The sequence below is a fragment of the Melanostigma gelatinosum genome (genome assembly GCF_949748355.1).
Source record: "Melanostigma gelatinosum genome assembly, chromosome: 15".
NCBI classification, from domain to species: Eukaryota; Metazoa; Chordata; class Actinopteri; order Perciformes; family Zoarcidae; genus Melanostigma; species Melanostigma gelatinosum.
The window spans coordinates 312,627-330,964 of NC_136648.1; the positions used below are offsets into that span (position 1 = coordinate 312,627).

Genomic DNA, 18,338 nt, shown 5'->3' on the forward strand with positions numbered 1-18,338 from the left:
CACAATCAAACCCAACAGAAGTGAGAAAAAGTGCATTTATTTGTTAATAATTTTCTCAGGCAGGCAGCTGATTGGAGGCTGAACACTGGCTCCGCCCCTCAGCGTAACGAACAGGCTCCGCCCCCGCTCCAAAAAAACGAACTCCTCCAACGGAAATGTCCATCAGATAAAAACCAACAAACACGGTAACAAAACACTCCATCAGGCCACGCCCCCTTCCGAGGGCGGGGCCAGCACGTGACGTCAACCGCTCTCATTGGTCCGCCCGGATGATTGGCATGTGAGGAGGCGTGGCCTGCACAGCCTGTCCTCTCCAATGAGGGGAAGGGGGGGCAGAGCTAATCTGAGTCCGAGTCACTGGAGTCCTCAGAGGAGCTCTGATCTTCATCGTCATCGTTCTGAGGAACAACAGTCTTATTAGATAGTTGCCATGGTGATTCTGGGTAGAGTCATGTTTACCTTTGACAGTAATAATGTATGATTGATTGGAATGACAAAAACTGACAAAATAATTGAAAGTGATGTCTGATTTTTACATGATTGAAATCCAGGAATATGAACCCTCTGAGATACTAGAACCCAGTAATTAACTGGAATGTGTTTGTTTTCACCTCATCATCGTCGCTGTCTGTGCTTCCTGACGTCTCATCGTCTTCATCAGAGTCAGAGGAGTCGCTCTTCTCCGTCGAGTCGGACATGTCCTGCTGGAAGACAGAAAGGTGCAGTTTTACAGCAGTGTTGTCGTGTAGCATTGTGGAGTGTAGCGTGTTGTAGAGTAGTGTGTTGTAGAGTGAAGCGTGTTGTCGTGTTGTAGAGTGACGCGTGTTGTAGAGTGAAGCGTGTTGTCGTGTAGCGTGTTGTAGAGTGAAGCGTGTTGTCGTGTAGCGTGTTGTAGAGTGAAGCGTGTTGTCGTGTTGTAGAGTGACGCGTGTTGTAGAGTGAAGCGTGTTGTAGTGTAGCGTGTTGTAGAGTGAAGCGTGTTGTCGTGTAGCGTGTTGTAGAGTGAAGCGTGTTGTCGTGTAGCGTGTTGTAGAGTGTAGCGTGTTGTAGAATAAAGCGTGTTAGCGTTGTAGAGTGAAGCGTGTTGTCGTGTAGCGTGTTGTAGAGTGAAGCGTGTTGTCGTGTAGCGTGTTGTCGAGTGAAGCGTGTTGTCGTGTAGCGTGTTGTAGAATGAAGCGTGTTAGCGTTGTGCGTGTTGTCGTGTAGCATGTTGAAGAGTGAAGCGTGTTGTAGTGTAGCGTGTTGTAGAATGAAGCGTGTTAGCGTTGTGCGTGTTGTCGTGTAGCATGTTGAAGAGTGAAGCGTGTTGTAGTGTAGCGTGTTGTAGAGTGAAGCGTGTTGTCGTGTAGCGTGTTGTAGAGTGAAGCGTGTTGTCGTGTAGCGTGTTGTAGAGTGAAGCGTGTTGTCGTGTGAAGCGTGTTAGCGTTGTGCGTGTTGTCGTGTAGCATGTTGAAGAGTGAAGCGTGTTGTAGAATGAAGCGTGTTAGCGTTGTAGAGTGAAGCGTGTTGTCGTGTAGCGTGTTGAAGAGTGAAGCGTGTTGTAGTGTAGCGTGTTGTAGAGTGAAGCGTGTTAGCGTTGTAGAGTGATGCGTGTTGTCATGTAGCGTTGTAGAGTGAAGCGTGTTGTAGAGTGAAGCGTATTAGTGTTGTAGAGTGAAGCGTGTTGTCGTGTGAAGCGTGTTGTCATGTAGCGCGTTATCCTGTAGCATTGTAGCGTGTTGTGTAGCATTGTAGAGTGAAGCGTGTTGTCGTGTAGCGTGTTGTAGAGTGAAGCGTGTTGTCGTGTAATGCTGTAGAGTGTAGCCGCGTAGCGTGTAGTGTGTTACCTTGGCTCGGTACGCCATGGCCCTCTTGGCGACCCCGACCGTTTGCGTCGTGGCTCTTGAACCGGCAGCCTTCCCCTTAGCCGTCACACGGACTTTAGCTCCTGGACTGTTGCGAACTTTTGCGGTGCTGCGACGCTTCTGATGGAACAAACAGACACAGATGTTCAACCTCTGAACCCAAGCTTTCAGCTCAACCCCGTGCTGTTCAAAGACCTTAAATTCACCATGACCATTGTTAGTGAATGACAGACCATCATAACACGTGTCCTGTAATCACTTCTGTTTTATGAGAAATATAAGTCCAGTGTTTTTATGTAAAAATAGATAAATAAGTCATCAGGATGTACATTAATTAAACTACTAATCTATGTTCTGCTAACTCAAACTAGTAAGACGTCAGAGTTATTTCTTATTGATGAATGTATAGATAATATTTATTGTCTATACATTCATTTTTAAGCAGTTTTCTCACTGGTTATAGTTATTTATGTTATTAGTTTGACAGTTAAGGATTGAAATCTAACAACGTGACGCTTCCTCCACACACTCTTGTCACACAAGCTAACTAACTAGCTAACTAGCAGACAGCCGGTTAGCTAGTTAGCTATTCCCACTGTGTTTTAATGCTACACTAACAGAAAATGTCGGCAGCGCCGAGTCTAACGGTCCCTAACCCTGGAAAAGGACAAGCTAACTAACGTAACGATGGCCTGCCTCGGTCGGTGCTAGCTGCTATTGGCCTGTCTCGAACGATTCCGTCGTGACGCCCTTTCCGGTCATTACGCTGTCATTTTCTTCGGCGATCGCCAACCAAACGTAAATAATATCAATTCATACATATCAAATAATCTATGTGTCAATTTTCAAGAATATATATGGACGTTTATATGTCTAAATACTATAGGAAAGTGACTTTGATGAGGGAAAGCAGAAAGAACGCTCGGGTTGATGGTCATTTTTGCGACCCTGGAACAAGCGAATATCCCCGAAAAACCAGCAGCAGCCAGTGTTTACAACGAGGATAGAAGTCCGTACGGATTAGGCCAAGAGCAGTGCACGGCTAATTCACCCGTGTTAGCATCGTTTTAACGACTCTGGTAAAGGCAAAGCTAACTGTAATAATTACAACAATATTTAGTTTGAAAGGTACGAAGTTTAACTTCAGTTTAACACCATTAAATCAACTGAAAACATTACACGATCATTTTTATCAACATTGTAAGTGAATTGTATTGAAACATTAGCTAAAAACTGTCCGATTTGGGGTACAACTCCGTTAGCTAACTAGCAGACAGCTGGTTAGTTAGCTAGCTCGCCTTGGTGAGCAGAAGTAGTGTGTTCATCGTATATAAATGGACCAAAGAGTGAGCGAGAGTGAACTCACTGAGGAAGAGAACTCTTTGTAGACGGCTCGGTCCTGAGGAGACAGAGACTGCAGAGAAGAAGGAAACATCTGGTTTTATTCTGCTGAGCTGTGATTGGCTCTGACCGTCATTAAGAGAACCAGTTACTGATTGATCTGTACTGGTCACATGTAAACCGTCTCTGTGGCTGTACCTCCACCCAGTCCTCCAGCTCGGCCTTGTACTCCCCCTGCTGCTCCTCCACCATCTTCTTGTACTTGTCCTTCTGACTCTGGCTCAGTTTGTGCCATCTCTTCCCGATCTCCACCATCCGCTCCTTCAGGCTGAAGTGGTTCAGTTCTCCGTTGGTCAGCAGCTCCTGGGAGAACATCTGGTACCCGCTCCTATTGCACGGGATACAGCAGGGGGCGGGGCTTACTACAAGGCTGCTTTACGTTCGGGTACATTCAGTAACTTTCAGTTTGAGCCTCGTTGACTTGACTGATTTACAAACTATTCATCTGCAATTATTCTAAGAAGTCGTTTCTTAATCAAAGATGCAGGTTCTCACATGTGAATACTCATCTATTTAAAGAACCAAAGTTAGTCATTTATTTATTCTTTTTGTCTTCTGACAGAAACTGAACATCTCAACAAAATAAATGGCAGATAAGTTGGATTTGGTCTTTTTTTTTTCTTCTTTTTTTTTACACGAGTTTGGTGTAAGAAGTCAGACTCACACTGGGGGTTTCTTTGGTTCTCCATCAAACTTGGGTTTCCTCTGAGCTGCTGCTGGAGTCCTTGTGTCCAACAGCTCCCTCTACAGGACAGAGAACGTCACAACACACAGACTCTCAGCCAATCAGAGACTAAGTTACTCAGAATTAACACATATTTTTAATGTGGCTGCGGCCTCAGCCGGAGGGGGCGGAGTCAGTGTTGTGGGCGTGGCTCACTGACCACAGGTTGGTACTGAACCTCGTAACGCTTCTGGTCCTCCGCCGCCTTCTTGATCCAAGGAATCTTCTCCTTCTTCTCCATCGACTTCCAGGCCGCATCGATGGCAGCCTGAGCCTTCCTGCGGTCGCTCTGAGAGGAAGTCACATGACCACATTTAAATCCTTCATTACACCTTCATTGTGACAAAGACTTTAACTGTGAAGCAGCTGCCGAAATGAACTCGTTCCATAAAGGTTCTGTTTCCTCATGAAAAAATGTAAAGTTTAACAACATCTGATGTTTTCTCAAAAGGTAACTGAACTGATAAAAACAGTGTAATCGGATTACTCACTCTGTATTTAGCCAGGTAGTCTCCCATCACGCTGTGCTGCCACATCTCTTCGGCTGTTTTCGGCGTCTCAGGAAGCCTCGCCGTCTTCTTCCCGTCCCGTCTGTCTTTAGTTTGTCCGGCAGGTTTCCACGTCTCCGACTCCGCCTCCCGACCCCCCCGCTCCTGGGATGAAAGGACAGACAGCACCTGAGGGCCGAGTTTCTAGGGATCACAAATGTTGCTATGCTGTTAGCTGCTAACAGCTAACGTTAACTAGCTCTCCTCCTGCTGAATCATCAGAGTTGTTGTTCAGTGTTTCATTATCGGGGATCAATACTAGGAAGCATGAACGCGAGTGTTTTAGAGAAGAAGAAGAATGTTCTGACCTTGGCCGGAGACTTTGCTCTGTGTGGGCTGGCGGCCACGCCCCCTCTGGCTCCTCCTAGTTTTTCCTCGCCCATGACTCGATCTCGCTCCTCGTCCGGAAGACTCTGAAAAACATGATTCTGATGTTTATTAAACACCTTTAAAGTGTCTGAAACTCAAACTATGAATTCAAATGATGTGATCTAGTTTTATTTGTTCAATACTTCAGTGTTGACATACCTCCAGAAACCTCTGCAGGTCCACGTCGTACTGCTTCTTCCTCTGACGAAACACAAACAGGAAGTGAGAGCGGCTCTCACCCGGAGGAAACGCAAACAGGAAGTGAGAGCGTCTCTCCCACGGAGGAAACGCAGACAGGAAGTGAGAGGGACTCTCACCCGGAGGAAACGCAAACAGGAAGTGAGAGGGACTCTCACCCGGAGGAAACGCAAACAGGAAGTGAGAGGGACTCTCACCCGGAGGAAACGCAAACAGGAAGTGAGAGCGGCTCTCACCCGGAGGAAACGCAAACAGGAAGTGAGAGGGACTCTCACCCGGAGGAAACGCAAACAGGAAGTGAGAGCGGCTCTCACCCGGAGGAAACACAAACAGGAAGTGAGAGCGGACGGCGGCGTGTTGATACCAACCTGCTCGCAGCGTTTCTGAAACATGTCCTTCTCCTTCTGCGTCATCATCTTCCACTGTTTGCTACAGAGCACCATGCGCTCTGTGCTGGGGACGTCCTTCATGTTCACCATCAGCTCGGCACAGTACAGAGAGTACCCGTTACTGGTCCACAACACACACATGTTAGACAGTCCAAGACCTGGAGGATCCTCACACACCAGGCGCTCCTTAGAGCTCCTTACAATCCACATCAGACTCCTTCTAGTCACGTTTAAGTCGTCATGATAACTGTCCCTTCAATAAGCCCCGCCCCTCAAACGCAGACCAACCAATCACAGCGTAGCATCACTGGTTTTTGGTTTAGTGGATTTGCTACTCAGAGATATAGAAGTTTATAAAAATCACTTTTTAGTTTTAACAACAATAACTTCATATTTATTCATGTGCAGTTCGTGAGCGTTTGTCTCCATGGTAACGTAGCATCAGGGGGCGGGGCTTAACCTAAGGGTCGGTTGAGTGCGCACACTCCTCTAAAGCTTCCAGAGAGCGTCGGTCCACTTTAGATGATGTGGAACTCTGTGATTGGTTCATAGGAATCTGTCTGTGTGGACTCAATGGGGAAACAATGACACCATCTGACTGTTGGCCTTCTGACCCAAAACAAACTATGTGACGATGCTACAAGAAGACAGGTTGAGTAAAGCCGTCACATCAGCCAAAACATGTTCCAACCCTCGTACCCGGCCTCTAACTCCTCGCTATCCTGGTTTTTAACTTGTGTTTCTTCTTCATAAGTGAAAGTTTTAATTAAGACTCACGGTGGTGGTTTTGTTGGCCGTCCATCAAATTTGTCCTTCAGCTGTCTCTCTGCTTTCGTGAGGACGGACCGAACGTGATCATCAGAGGTCACATCTGGATGAGCTTCATGATATGCTCTCATACTGCCCTACACACACACACGATTATTAGGACCAGATACAAACACTGAACTAGATAAAGAGTGGATCGGTCTGGTCTGGTACCTCATAGTCTTTCTGGAGCTCCAGGGCCTTGCTGATCCACTTGAGTCTCCTCTTGTCAGACAGTTGGGACCATTGTCTCCTCAGAGCTTCCTTCAGCTCCTTCTGACTCACCTACAAACAACAAACTGTTTTTATTCATCTGCTGTTTCTCTGTGTGTGTGTGTGTGTGTGTGTGTGTGTACCTCCGGATGCAGCTTCATGTAGGTCTTCTTCTCGTGGTTGTACCACAGCTGTTGAGGAGTTTTAGGTTTCTCCGGCAGGTCGGACTTCTTCCTATCTTCAATCAGCTCTGGATGTTCCTCTCTGCAGGTCAGCTGACATTAGCTACGTGCTAAATGCTAAACGATAAACACTAACACCAAACTCTAAATACTTTTGACAGTCAGTTCCAGTGGCGGCTGGTGGAACATGTTCTAGGGCCATCCTATCAATTTCAGCAAACATCCCAGTATGATTTAATGCAAAAAAAATGTAAGTATCAAACACGCATTATTACTTGGCAGTTAAATATTTAACATGTATTCCAACACGAAAACAATCAGTAAAGAACACTTATATAATATAATATAACATGTTGATTTATTAAGATGTCCTATGGACCTTGTTATAGGAGGTAAAGATCAGGAGAAGTAAACATGAAGTGTAATTATGAATACTGATGTTAAATTAAGCTGTGATGAGTTTTCACTGTTAATTTAACATCTCTATTACATGTTGATGCCTCCATGACCAAGTTAAGCAGATGAGACTGAGGACAATATGTAGAAGAGAAGATGTTCACTTTGCATAATATGTAGCTTGACAGAGTTCTCATGTGTGTCCTGGTGTTCTCATGTTTCCTTACCTCCTCATCCCTCACTCCCTACCCTGGTGTTCTCATGTTTCCTTACCTCCTCATCCCTCACTCCCTACCCTGGTGTTCTCATGTTTCCTGGCCTCCTCATCCCTCACTCCCTACCCTGGTGTTCTCATGTTTCCTGGCCTCCTCATCCCTCACTCCCGTAACTGTCCGTGCTGGATCCGTCCCCGTTGTTCTATTTCATCCTTACTGACCGCCAGAGGCAGTGCTTCACACTGGATATCTTCCGTCTCGCGCATGCACAGGTAGAATATTTATATCAACAAAGTCACGTGTGACCTCGGATGACCCCCGTCGTCTATAAGTTCCGGTGTCATCCTGAGCTCAGTCCTTTTTCATCTTCTCGCGACGCAGGTTAGCTACCATGGTAGCATAAACAAGGATGTATCTACGGTCAAGACAAATTAGAGCTCGTCGCTGTAGCCTTGTGACCACCGGTCGGAGTTGCGGTTCTCTCGCCCTCCAAAGGCTGCGACGAGCTGTCCCTCTTCGGAGGGAACGGTGTGTTCGCCGTTCGGACATCGAGCCCCGGACTGGTGGACGCCCCTATCATCGGTCGTCACCAGTCTGATAAGGGCCAGCTAAGTCGTGATGACAGCAATCGGTAAGATCGATTAACATTGTTTTCTATAACAGTTGTTTGTTCCACGGTTGGCAGAGCGCTTCCGCTCTAGTTAATCGAGTGGCGCGCTAACGAGAGCGTAGAATTACGCTGTCGGCCCGCCCTTCACAGTGTTACGGCTATCACAGTTAGCAGAGTGTTCCTGCTCAGGCAAACTTTGTGAGACACTAGATCGGCATTGGCGTTGTGTCCATGGAGATTTAATCTTTACATCTGACGTAATTCGCAGTTAGCAGTGTCTTCAATCAGGCTAACTTGGTGAGATGCTAGCTGGGACTGCGTCCATCAACTTTGTAAACCTTACGGCTGTCACAGTTAACAGAGCTGTCACAGTTAACAGAGCATCCCCGCTCAGGTTAACTCAGTGGGAAACGAGCTAAACAAAGCTGGTACTGGGGCTGTGGCCATCAACTTTGTAGCATTACAACGATCACAGTTAGCGGAATGTGCTCGCTCAGGCTAACTCGGTGAATGCTAGTTATACTAAATCAACATTGAGGTTGTGCCCATTGATGGTTTTTACGCATTACGGCTGTCGAGTTCGCTCCGGCTAACTAGACTAAGCTAATACTCGGATTGTGTCCATTGATTGTTGTAAACATTATGGACATATCGGTAGCGGATATCAGTTAGCGGAGTGCCCTCGCTCAGGCTAACTGGTAGCACACCAAGAGTTACAGCAACTGTCCAAGTGAAGAGAGTGTCCTCGCTCCCCTCTCACTGTAAGGACTGTGGTCTTTTTTGTCCGTTTTCACAGTAGCAGAGTGCTCTCGCTCAAGCTAACTGGTGGGACGCTAATATCTGCAGCAACTAGCTTAGTGAAGAGAGTGTCCTCGCTCCCCTCTCACTATGAGGACTGTTTTCCTGACCTGTTCCACAGTGGCAGAGTGCTCTCGCTCAAGCTAACTGGTGGGACACCAATATCTGCAGCAGCTATCTTAGTGAAGAGAGTGTCCTCACTCCCCTCTCACTGTAAGGACTGTGTTCTTTTTGTCCGTTTTTCACAGTAGCAGAGTGCTCTCGCTCAAGCTAACTGGTGGGACGCTAATATCTGCAGCAACTAGCTTAGTGAAGAGAGTGTTCTCGCTCCCCTCTCACTATAAGGACTTTGCCTGACCTGTTTCCACAGTGGCAGAGTGCTCTCGCTCAAGCTAACTGGTAGGACACCAATATCGGCAGCAACTATCTTAGTGAAGAGTGTCCTAGCTCCCCTCTCACTGTACGGACTGTGTTCTTTTTTGTCCGTTATTTATGGTAGCAGAGTGCTCTCGCTCAAGCTAACTGGGGGGACACCAATATCTGCAGCAACTAGTTTAGTGAAGAGTGTCCTCGCCCCTCTCACTACAAGGACTTTGCCTGGCCTGTTTCCACAGTGGCAGAGTGCTCTCGCTCAAGCTAACTGGTGGGACACCAATATCTGCAGCCACTATCTTAGTGAAGAGAGTGAGCTTAGAGTGTCCTCGCCCCTCTCACTATAAGGACTTTGCCTGACCTGTTTCCACAGTGGCAGAGTGCTCTCGCTCAAGCTAACTGGTGGGTCACCAATATCCACAGCGGCTGGCCAAGGGAAGTGTCCGAAGGATCACTCGCCACTGACTGCCCCCTGCCTGTTCTCTCAACATTCAGCGGAGCGCTCCCGCTCGGACTGATTTGGAATTCCGCATCAACTAGTGGGACATGGGTTCCACCAGAATCGCGGCCATGTTAAACTCTCCCGGCTGTAGGACCTGTATAGCTCCTCTTCAGCCGGAGGACAGCCCTGACCTCTTGCCCTAGCCTCGAGCTTCTGAGGCAGGGCCTCTCGGAGAACCCAGGCAGGACCTGTGGCATCACGCCTTGAGCAGTAAGGTAAGCCCAACCTACCCTGGTCATTTGTATGGCGCTTGCACGCCTGGCATACACAGCAGCTGGAACATCCACCTGTGAGTGCCTTCTTCAGGCGCCTTCCCGCCCTCACCACCTTTTCTGTTCCTCCCTCCGAGGAATATCTGAGGGAGTTGCGTGCATGGTGGAGACACCAGGGCTCTCTCCCGCCTTACATCAGACCATGCAGGAGGTGGCAAATCTGGCCTTGCACGTATGCCAGCCAGTTAGACGACTATTGCATCCATCAGTTTCCCCTGAGGAGACTCTGAGGCCCGATGCCAGGTGCCCTCGACCCAATGTCGGGTCAAAGATGACCTGCTATCCAGGGCTTATGACACAGCAGCGCTGTGCACCGTATCGACAACTCCCTCTCCCACCTCATGCTTTCCCTCGCAGATTCTCTGCAGCGGGCTACTTCGACGCTTCCGCTCAGTGATGCTTCATTGCAGGTGTTTGCGCTCATATCGAGGGAACGTCGATGTATGGTGTCCACCCTGGTTCAGACTCGCCGCCAGGTTTGGCTGGCGCAGTCACCCCTATCTGAGACATGTAGGAGGACTCTCCGTACTGTCCCAGTGGAACCTAGTGAGCTGTTCGAGTCAGCTGCTATACAGGCGCTTCAGCGGACTGTTAGAGCTAGCCAGACCAGGCAGCAGTTCTCTGGTCTTTGCAGGGACATGCCTGCACCCCCAGACCTAGGGGTCCCACTTTGGCCCCACAAGGCCGTTTTCTCAGCCTCCAGCTTACCCTAGTAGCCGCAACAGGCCTCGGCGTCCTGCTGAGAGGCCGGACCGCTACCTATACAACCCTACTTACGTCCCCCCGGCAGGGGTGCCAGGAGATGTCTCCAGGCCGGCTGTCAGGGTTCTTTCTCCCAGCAGCGGATTTCCAAGGGAGAGTGGTTCACGTCTATTGACGCCTATTCCCATGTTCCCATGGTGCATCACCACAACTTTCAGTCCTGGGTGCTTCCATTCAGACTCTCCCATCTCCTCATGGGTGTTCACAGTGTGTTACTGCTGTCCTTTCCCCCTGCAATCGCAGGGCGTGATTCCACCAGGAGATTGTCACAACAGATACCTGCCTCTCAAGGCAGGGTGCAGTGTGACAGAACAGGACAGCCTGGGGGAAGTTGTCTGCTGAAAGACCGCAGGTACAGGTTCTAGAGCTAGCGCTCGAGCACTTCCTTCCATGTTTGAAGGGAAAGCATGTGCTTGTCCGGTGGACAGCACCTCTGCTGTGATTTCCCATGAACTATCAATGGGGCACCAGATCTGCAGAAGTTGCTACGGGGATCACCGTGGCCTTCTGACTTGGGAGGCCCCTCGCCTGAACAGCCTGTGGGCAATGCATCCACCAGGAGAACGGAACCAGGTTGTGGTTTTCCTGTTCCGTCACAATCCTCCACTGTGAGAGTGGCGGCTGCATCCAGACGTGTCGACCCACTGCCCCCACTGGGTCTCCCTGACGGAGAGGACCAGCCCTCTGGGTCAAGATGCCCTGGCTCACACGAGGATCTTCTTTATGCCTTTCCACCATTCCCTCTGATTTTGCTATAAGCTTGTCAGAGTTCTTCCCCGACAGGAGGGATCTCCTGTCGCAACTAGAGGGTCGGATTTGGCATTCCAATCCCTGCCGCCTTCAACTATGGGTCACGGGAGGGCCCGACCGGATGCTGAGTGGCTGCATAGAACCAGTCTGACGGACTATTCTGAATGCCAGTGCGCGGTCTACCTGCCTGCAGTACAAGAAACAGGTGGAAGCTGTTCTCCGACTGGTGTGCGGCTCAGAACAAGGTCCCAGTACAGCGCCCCGTGCCTGCTGTACTGAGTTTCTACAGTCCCTCCTGGATAAGGGCCGGTCTCCCCTGCATGGGACCTACCCTTGGTACTGGACACCTTATGCTTGTCTCCTTTTGAACCCCTGGCACAGGCGGAGCCGAGATGGCTATCGGCAAGACTGTTTCCTCCTTGCCGTCAATTCAGCTCAATGTGGGGGCGAGCTGCATGCCCTATCAGTGGAAGAATCATGTCTGAGGTGGAACTCGGATGGCTTGGGTGTCACTTTCTGGCCTAATGCAGTGTTTCTCCCAAGGGTGTGGATACGTTCACATATAAACCGGCCTATCCAGCTGGCAAAGTTGACCCCCTCCCCATTGGGAGAAGAGAGGTCAAGGCTGCTGTGCCCAGTGTGGGCCCTCAGAGATTATGTGGAAGCCACCGCCTGCATAGTCAGTTATGGTGAGCCTAAGAAGGGCTGTGCTCCTTTAAAAAAAAAAACAGCACCTGTCCCACTGGATAGTGGAGGCCATTGCCTATACATACAAGGCGAGCGGCTGCGCTTGGCCATCCGGGGTGAAGAGTCACTACCAAGAGTGTCTCCACACCGAGGGCAAGCCTGAGTGGTGTGCCTGTGGGGGATATATGTGCGGCGGCCTCATGGGCATCACCGAGCACATTCACCAAACACTACAGAGTTAACGTTGCCAACCCTCACCCACTGGGGAGGGTTCTTTGGCCAATTTTCTCTGCCGGAGCTATAAGAGGTAGTTACTGTGCTTCCTCGTGACTCTTTTGGTATAAGTCATCCAGTGTGAAGCACTGCCTCTGGCGGTCAGTAAGGATGAAATAGAACGAAAGTTACGAATGTAACTACGGTTCTATGAATCCTGGATGACCGCCAGAGTTCTTGGTCACTCGGAATCCCGTGAACTCGCGAGAAGATTCCATAGGACTGAGCTCAGGATGACACCGGAACTTATAGACGACGGGGGTTATCCGAGGTCACACGTGACTTTGTTGATGTAAATATTCGACCTGCGCATGCGCGAGACGGAAGATATCCAGTGTGAAGCACTGCCTCTGGCGGTCATCCAGGATTCATAGAACCGTAGTTACATTCGTAACTTTCGTTTTAAAAAGCTAAATAAATGATTAGCATGACGTCATCCAGCTAGCCAAACCTGTCTGGTGTTCAGCTAGTACAGAAGCTTCATGTACTGCTTCCCTTTCCCGCGAGTCTGCTGTCTGATTGTGAGGTCAGGCTGATCTGATATCAGCTCTTTGGCTGCAGAATCTCCTCAAAGTTCTCCTCTCAAACGGGTGTTGGAGGAGGAGTGCTCGCCTGTAGAGACTTCTCCTGACGAGAACGCGCAGCGAGGGGGTCTGATCGTTCTGGCCCATAGCTGAATCTATTTGAGGGCGCTGATTGGCTAAATTGTATGTCACTCATTTATATCTTGAATCAGCAATTGGCTAAACTGCTTCATAGCCCCGCCTCTTTTGGGCCAAAACGATCAGGCCCCCCAAGCTGCGCGTTCTCAGAGTGTCGTGCACACAGACAGAGCACGAGCAGGAAAAGCATATATTTTGCGCAGATATCATATTTTACACACATTACTGGGTACATTCCACAGTTCAAAAACACAAATATTGACAATTTGTATAATTTATGATTATTATAATTTTTTATTTTTTTGTGTGGCTCATGGTGGGGCCATGCCCCATGGCCCTCTATTGACCAGCCGCCACTGGTCAGTTCTAAGTGAGTTGAAGTGAGTTTGAAGCTGGTTGGCCATTCGTTAACAGTCAGCCGTTTGTATTTGAACTTACTTGAATCGAGCCATGTTCTTCTCAAACTCTTCTTTCTCCCGTTGAAACTCTGTGATGTACTTCTGCTGCAGTGAAGTAAAGACCAGATTGTATTTATTATATAAAAACAGGAACACCTTGTTGATCATGGATCAGCTGACGTGAAGAGGAGGTCCACACCTTCTTCTTGTCGGGCAGCTCCTTGTACTTCTTGGACAGGATCTTGGTCAGGTCCAGGTTGCTCATCTCCGGGTGGATTTTGGCGTATTTGGCTCGTTTCTCCATGAAGAAGCGGAAGTACGGAGTCAGAGGTTTTTTGGGGAAATCTGGATGAGTCTGTTTGAACATGAGGTTGGAGGTCAGATTAACTTGTTCTTGAATGTTCTTCAACAATCAGTGTTCTCATCAGAAGAGTCGGACTCACCTTCAGTTTCTTTCCTTTGTACGGATTCTTTACGAACTCCAGGGCATCTACGATGAGCTCCGTCATCGTTCTGTACTTACGGACCTGAAACACAAAAACATGACGACTTCCTGTGGTCATTAAATACATCACACTATGATATGTGCCTTGCTAATAGGCTGGAAACGTTCTAACCTCAGAGTAAACTTAACGTTCTAACCTCAGAGTAAACTTAACGTTCTGACCTCAGAGTAAACTTAACTTTCTGACCTCAGAGTAAACTTAACGTTCTAACCTCAGAGTAAACTTAACTTTCTAACCTCAGAGTAAACTTAACTTTCTGACCTCAGAGTAAACTTAACGTTCTGACCTCAGAGTAAACTTAACTTTCTGACCTCAGAGTAAACTTAACGTTCTAACCTCAGAGTAAACTTAACGTTCTAACCTCAGAGTAAACTTAACTTTCTGACCTCAGAGTAAACTTAACGTTCTAACCTCAGAGTAAACTTAACTTTCTGACCTCAGAGTAAACTTAACGTTCTGACCTCAGAGTAAACTTAACGTTCTAACCTCAGAGTAAACTTAACGTTCTAACCTCAGAGTAAACTTAACTTTCTGACCTCAGAGTAAACTTAACGTTCTAACCTCAGAGTAAACTTAACTTTCTGACCTCAGAGTAAACTTAACTTTCTGACCTCAGAGTAAACTTAACTTTCTGACCTCAGAGTAAACTTAACTTTCTGACCTCAGAGTAAACTTAACGTTCTAACCTCAGAGTAAACTTAACTTTCTGACCTCAGAGTAAACTTAACGTTCTAACCTCAGAGTAAACTTAACGTTCTAACCTCAGAGTAAACTTAACGTTCTAACCTCAGAGTAAACTTAACGTTCTGACCTCAGAGTAAACTTAACTTTCTGACCTCAGAGTAAACTTAACTTTCTGACCTCAGAGTAAACTTAACGTTCTAACCTCAGAGTAAACTTAACTTTCTGACCTCAGAGTAAACTTAACGTTCTAACCTCAGAGTAAACTTAACGTTCTAACCTCAGAGTAAACTTAACGTTCTAACCTCAGAGTAAACTTAACGTTCTAACCTCAGAGTAAACTTAACGTTCTAACCTCAGAGTAAACTTAACTTTCTTACCCTATAGGAAACTTTATGCCATTTCTGGCGGCACATTTCTCCGGTGAAGCTGCCGAAACCAACTTTGTCCCAGTCGAAGTGCGACTCGGTGGTTTTATACTTCATGCTGTCTGTGTCCGGCACCTGAGAGCGGATCTTCTCCAACAGAGTCAGACAGTCCTCTTTCGTCCAGTCATCTGCAAACACACACACACACACACACACACACACACACACACACACACACACACACACACACACACACACACACACACACACACACACACACACACACACACACACACACACACACACGTCAGCTGTGACCTCAGGTGTTGATGACATCACCGCAGGTCAAAGGTTACCTGGTTCATTTTTTATCCTGGAGCTCTGAGCCGCCGAGACGCTGCTGCTGCTGCTGCTGCCGTTCATCATGCAGCGATGACGGAGAGCAGTCCGTCTACACACACACACACACACACACACACAGAGAGAGCGAGAGACAGACAGAGACAGAGACACAGAGAGACAGAGAGAGCGAGACACAGAGAGCGAGACTCAGAGAGAGAGACACAGAGACAGAGACACAGAGACAGAGACACAGAGAGAGAGACACAGAGAGAGAGACACAGAGACAGAGACACAGAGAGAGAGACACAGAGACAGAGACACAGAGAGAGAGACACAGAGACAGAGACACAGAGAGAGAGACACAGAGAGAGAGAGACACAGAGAGAGAGACACAGAGACAGAGACACAGAGAGAGAGACACAGAGAGCGAGACACAGAGACAGAGACACAGAGAGAGAGACACAGAGCGAGAGAGACAGAGACACAGAGAGAGAGACACAGAGAGAGAGAGACAGAGACACAGAGAGAGAGACACAGAGACAGAGACACAGAGAGAGAGACACAGAGAGAGAGAGACAGAGACACAGAGAGAGAGACACAGAGACACAGAGAGAGAGACACAGAGAGCGAGACACAGAGAGCGAGACACAGAGAGCGAGACAGAGAGACAGACACAGAGAGACAGACACAGAGACACAGAGAGAGCGAGACACAGAGAGAGCGAGACACAGAGAGAGAGAGACAGACAGAGAGAGCGAGACACAGAGAGAGCGAGACACAGAGAGCGAGACAGAGAGACAGACACAGAGAGACAGACACAGAGACACAGAGAGAGCGAGACACAGAGAGAGAGAGACAGAGACACAGAGAGAGAGACAGAAAGACAGAGAGAGCGAGACACAGAGAGACAGAGAGAGAGACACAGAGAGAGAGACAGAAAGACAGAGAGAGACTATGATTAGTTGTCATCAGCGGTTGAATGGAGCTCATCATCAGTGGAACTTGAGTTGTTAAAGACACTTCGTGACGTCACTATATTATTATGTTTAATTATTATAATAATTAATAATAACAGACGACATTATTAACACTCTGATAACCGGTGTCTCTGCCGGTGTCTCTGCCCGCCCTCAGCTTTGGGAGCCTGACTGACCGGCCGAGAGGACCGGTCACCGCGGCCCGCCGACAAGGTCACACTTTGGGGCGCCAGGTTCAGATTCCAGCCTCTGTTACATAATATATACTACATACTATATAATATACTACATACTGTATATAATATACTATATACTACATACTACATACTGTATATAATATACTATATACTATATAATATCCTACATACTGTATATAATATACTACATACTATATAATATACTACATACTGTATATAATATACTATATACTATATAATATCCTACATACTGTATATAATATACTACATACTATATAATATATACTACATACTATATAATATATACTACATAATATATACTACATACTATATAATATATACTACATACTGTATATAATATACTATATACTACATACTATATAATATCCTACATACTGTATATAATATACTACATACTATATAATATATACTACATACTATATAATATATACTATATAATATATACTACATACTATATAATATATACTACATACTGTATATAATATACTATATACTACATACTATATAATATACTACATACTGTATATAATATACTACATACTATATAATATATACTACATACTATATAATATATACTACATAATATATACTACATACTATATAATATATACTACATACTATATAATATATACTACATACTACATAATATATACTATATACTACATAATATATACTATATACTACATACTACATAATATATACTACACACTATATAATATATAATACATACGATATAAAAAATACTACATACTGTATAATACATACTATATAATATATACTACATACTGTATAATATATACTATATAATATATACTATATACTACATACTGTATAATATATACTATATACTACATACTGTATAATATATACTATATCCAATATACTGTATAATATATACTATATACTGTATAATATATACTATATACTGTATAATATATACTATATACTGTATAATATATACTATATGCTGTATAATATATTCTCCGAGTCGGCTGGCATGAAATACACAATGCAGCTCTTCCGTTACCGTCAAATCAGTTTAAAAACGGCTTGTTTCTAAATGCGCTTCACCCAAAAGAAAGCACGGAGGGCGGTAGAGAGCCGGTGTTCGACTCCGCTCAAGTTTGTTAAAAATGAACTGCTTACGGGCCGAAATCACACAAAACCCTGAGTGACAATCTGTCATGATGCTCCATCAGACAAACGTCCGTCTCCGGCTTTAATTCCGTGTTTTCGAGACGTTTTGTGGAGCGGAGAAGTGGAGTGAACCCAGCGGGCCGTCAGGCTCCAGCTGCCCGGTAATGGCGTCCGTCCTCCGGCAGGAGTCTCCACGCAGCTTCCGCTGGCACGCAAACAGCTCCTCGAGACGAGCTGGCGTGAAACCATTTTAGGAAGAAATGTGGAAAAACTGCGATGATTTTAAAACGAAGAAAATTAAATAAAAACAGAATTCATCGAAACGCTTATTTTGTTGACACGTGCAGCAAAACAATCATTTATAAAAAAAAATTAAATCTGCTTTAAATGATTTTTAATCCTTCGACATCCGCGTGTCCGCGTGTTAGATTGTGGGATTAAAACGTGGAAACGTTCGTTTGGTTCTGGACCGAAGGAGAAGCAGCTGCTGCCCCACAAACCTTCACTGACGAGCCGCCATGAATGTTCTGCTGACTCGGGTACAAGCGAGCAGAAAACACCTTAAATCTGTCTAAAATCACCACCGACGACTCACCTTTAGGTAGAGACAGAGACTCGGGGAAACCCCACGCACCGCTGGGCTACCGCGGGTTATTTCGGGGCTCTCAAAGTGTGTGTTTTTCGGCCGTAACCCCCGGGGAGTCCGCTCGAAACGAATCCGACAAAAGGAGCGTCTA

At 46.6% G+C, this 18,338-nt stretch overlaps 1 protein-coding gene across 7 annotated transcripts; it reads right to left on the bottom strand.

The window, feature by feature from the left end:
* Positions 1-21: 21 nt before the first annotated feature.
* ubtfl (upstream binding transcription factor, like) lies at positions 22-18,338 on the bottom strand. 7 transcript variants are annotated; one of them, XM_079284384.1, is made up of 20 exons: positions 18,197-18,338; positions 15,284-15,378; positions 14,940-15,115; positions 13,816-13,899; positions 13,572-13,727; positions 13,413-13,474; positions 6,637-6,757; positions 6,455-6,565; positions 6,251-6,378; positions 5,453-5,594; positions 5,046-5,087; positions 4,826-4,930; positions 4,461-4,661; positions 4,130-4,258; positions 3,910-3,989; positions 3,384-3,573; positions 3,211-3,258; positions 1,827-1,964; positions 612-704; positions 22-398 (listed from the first exon to the last, which is right to left on the bottom strand). In XM_079284384.1, exons 2-20 carry the CDS (start codon positions 15,351-15,353, stop codon positions 339-341), a joined length of 2,136 nt encoding a protein of 711 aa, XP_079140510.1. In that variant the 5' UTR covers positions 15,354-15,378; positions 18,197-18,338; the 3' UTR covers positions 22-338. The 7 variants fall into 7 exon arrangements, with proteins under 7 accessions (XP_079140510.1, XP_079140515.1, XP_079140514.1 ...); XM_079284389.1 differs by having other exon boundaries at positions 4,148-4,258; positions 4,461-4,622; positions 13,413-13,477; XM_079284388.1 differs by having other exon boundaries at positions 4,461-4,622; positions 13,413-13,477.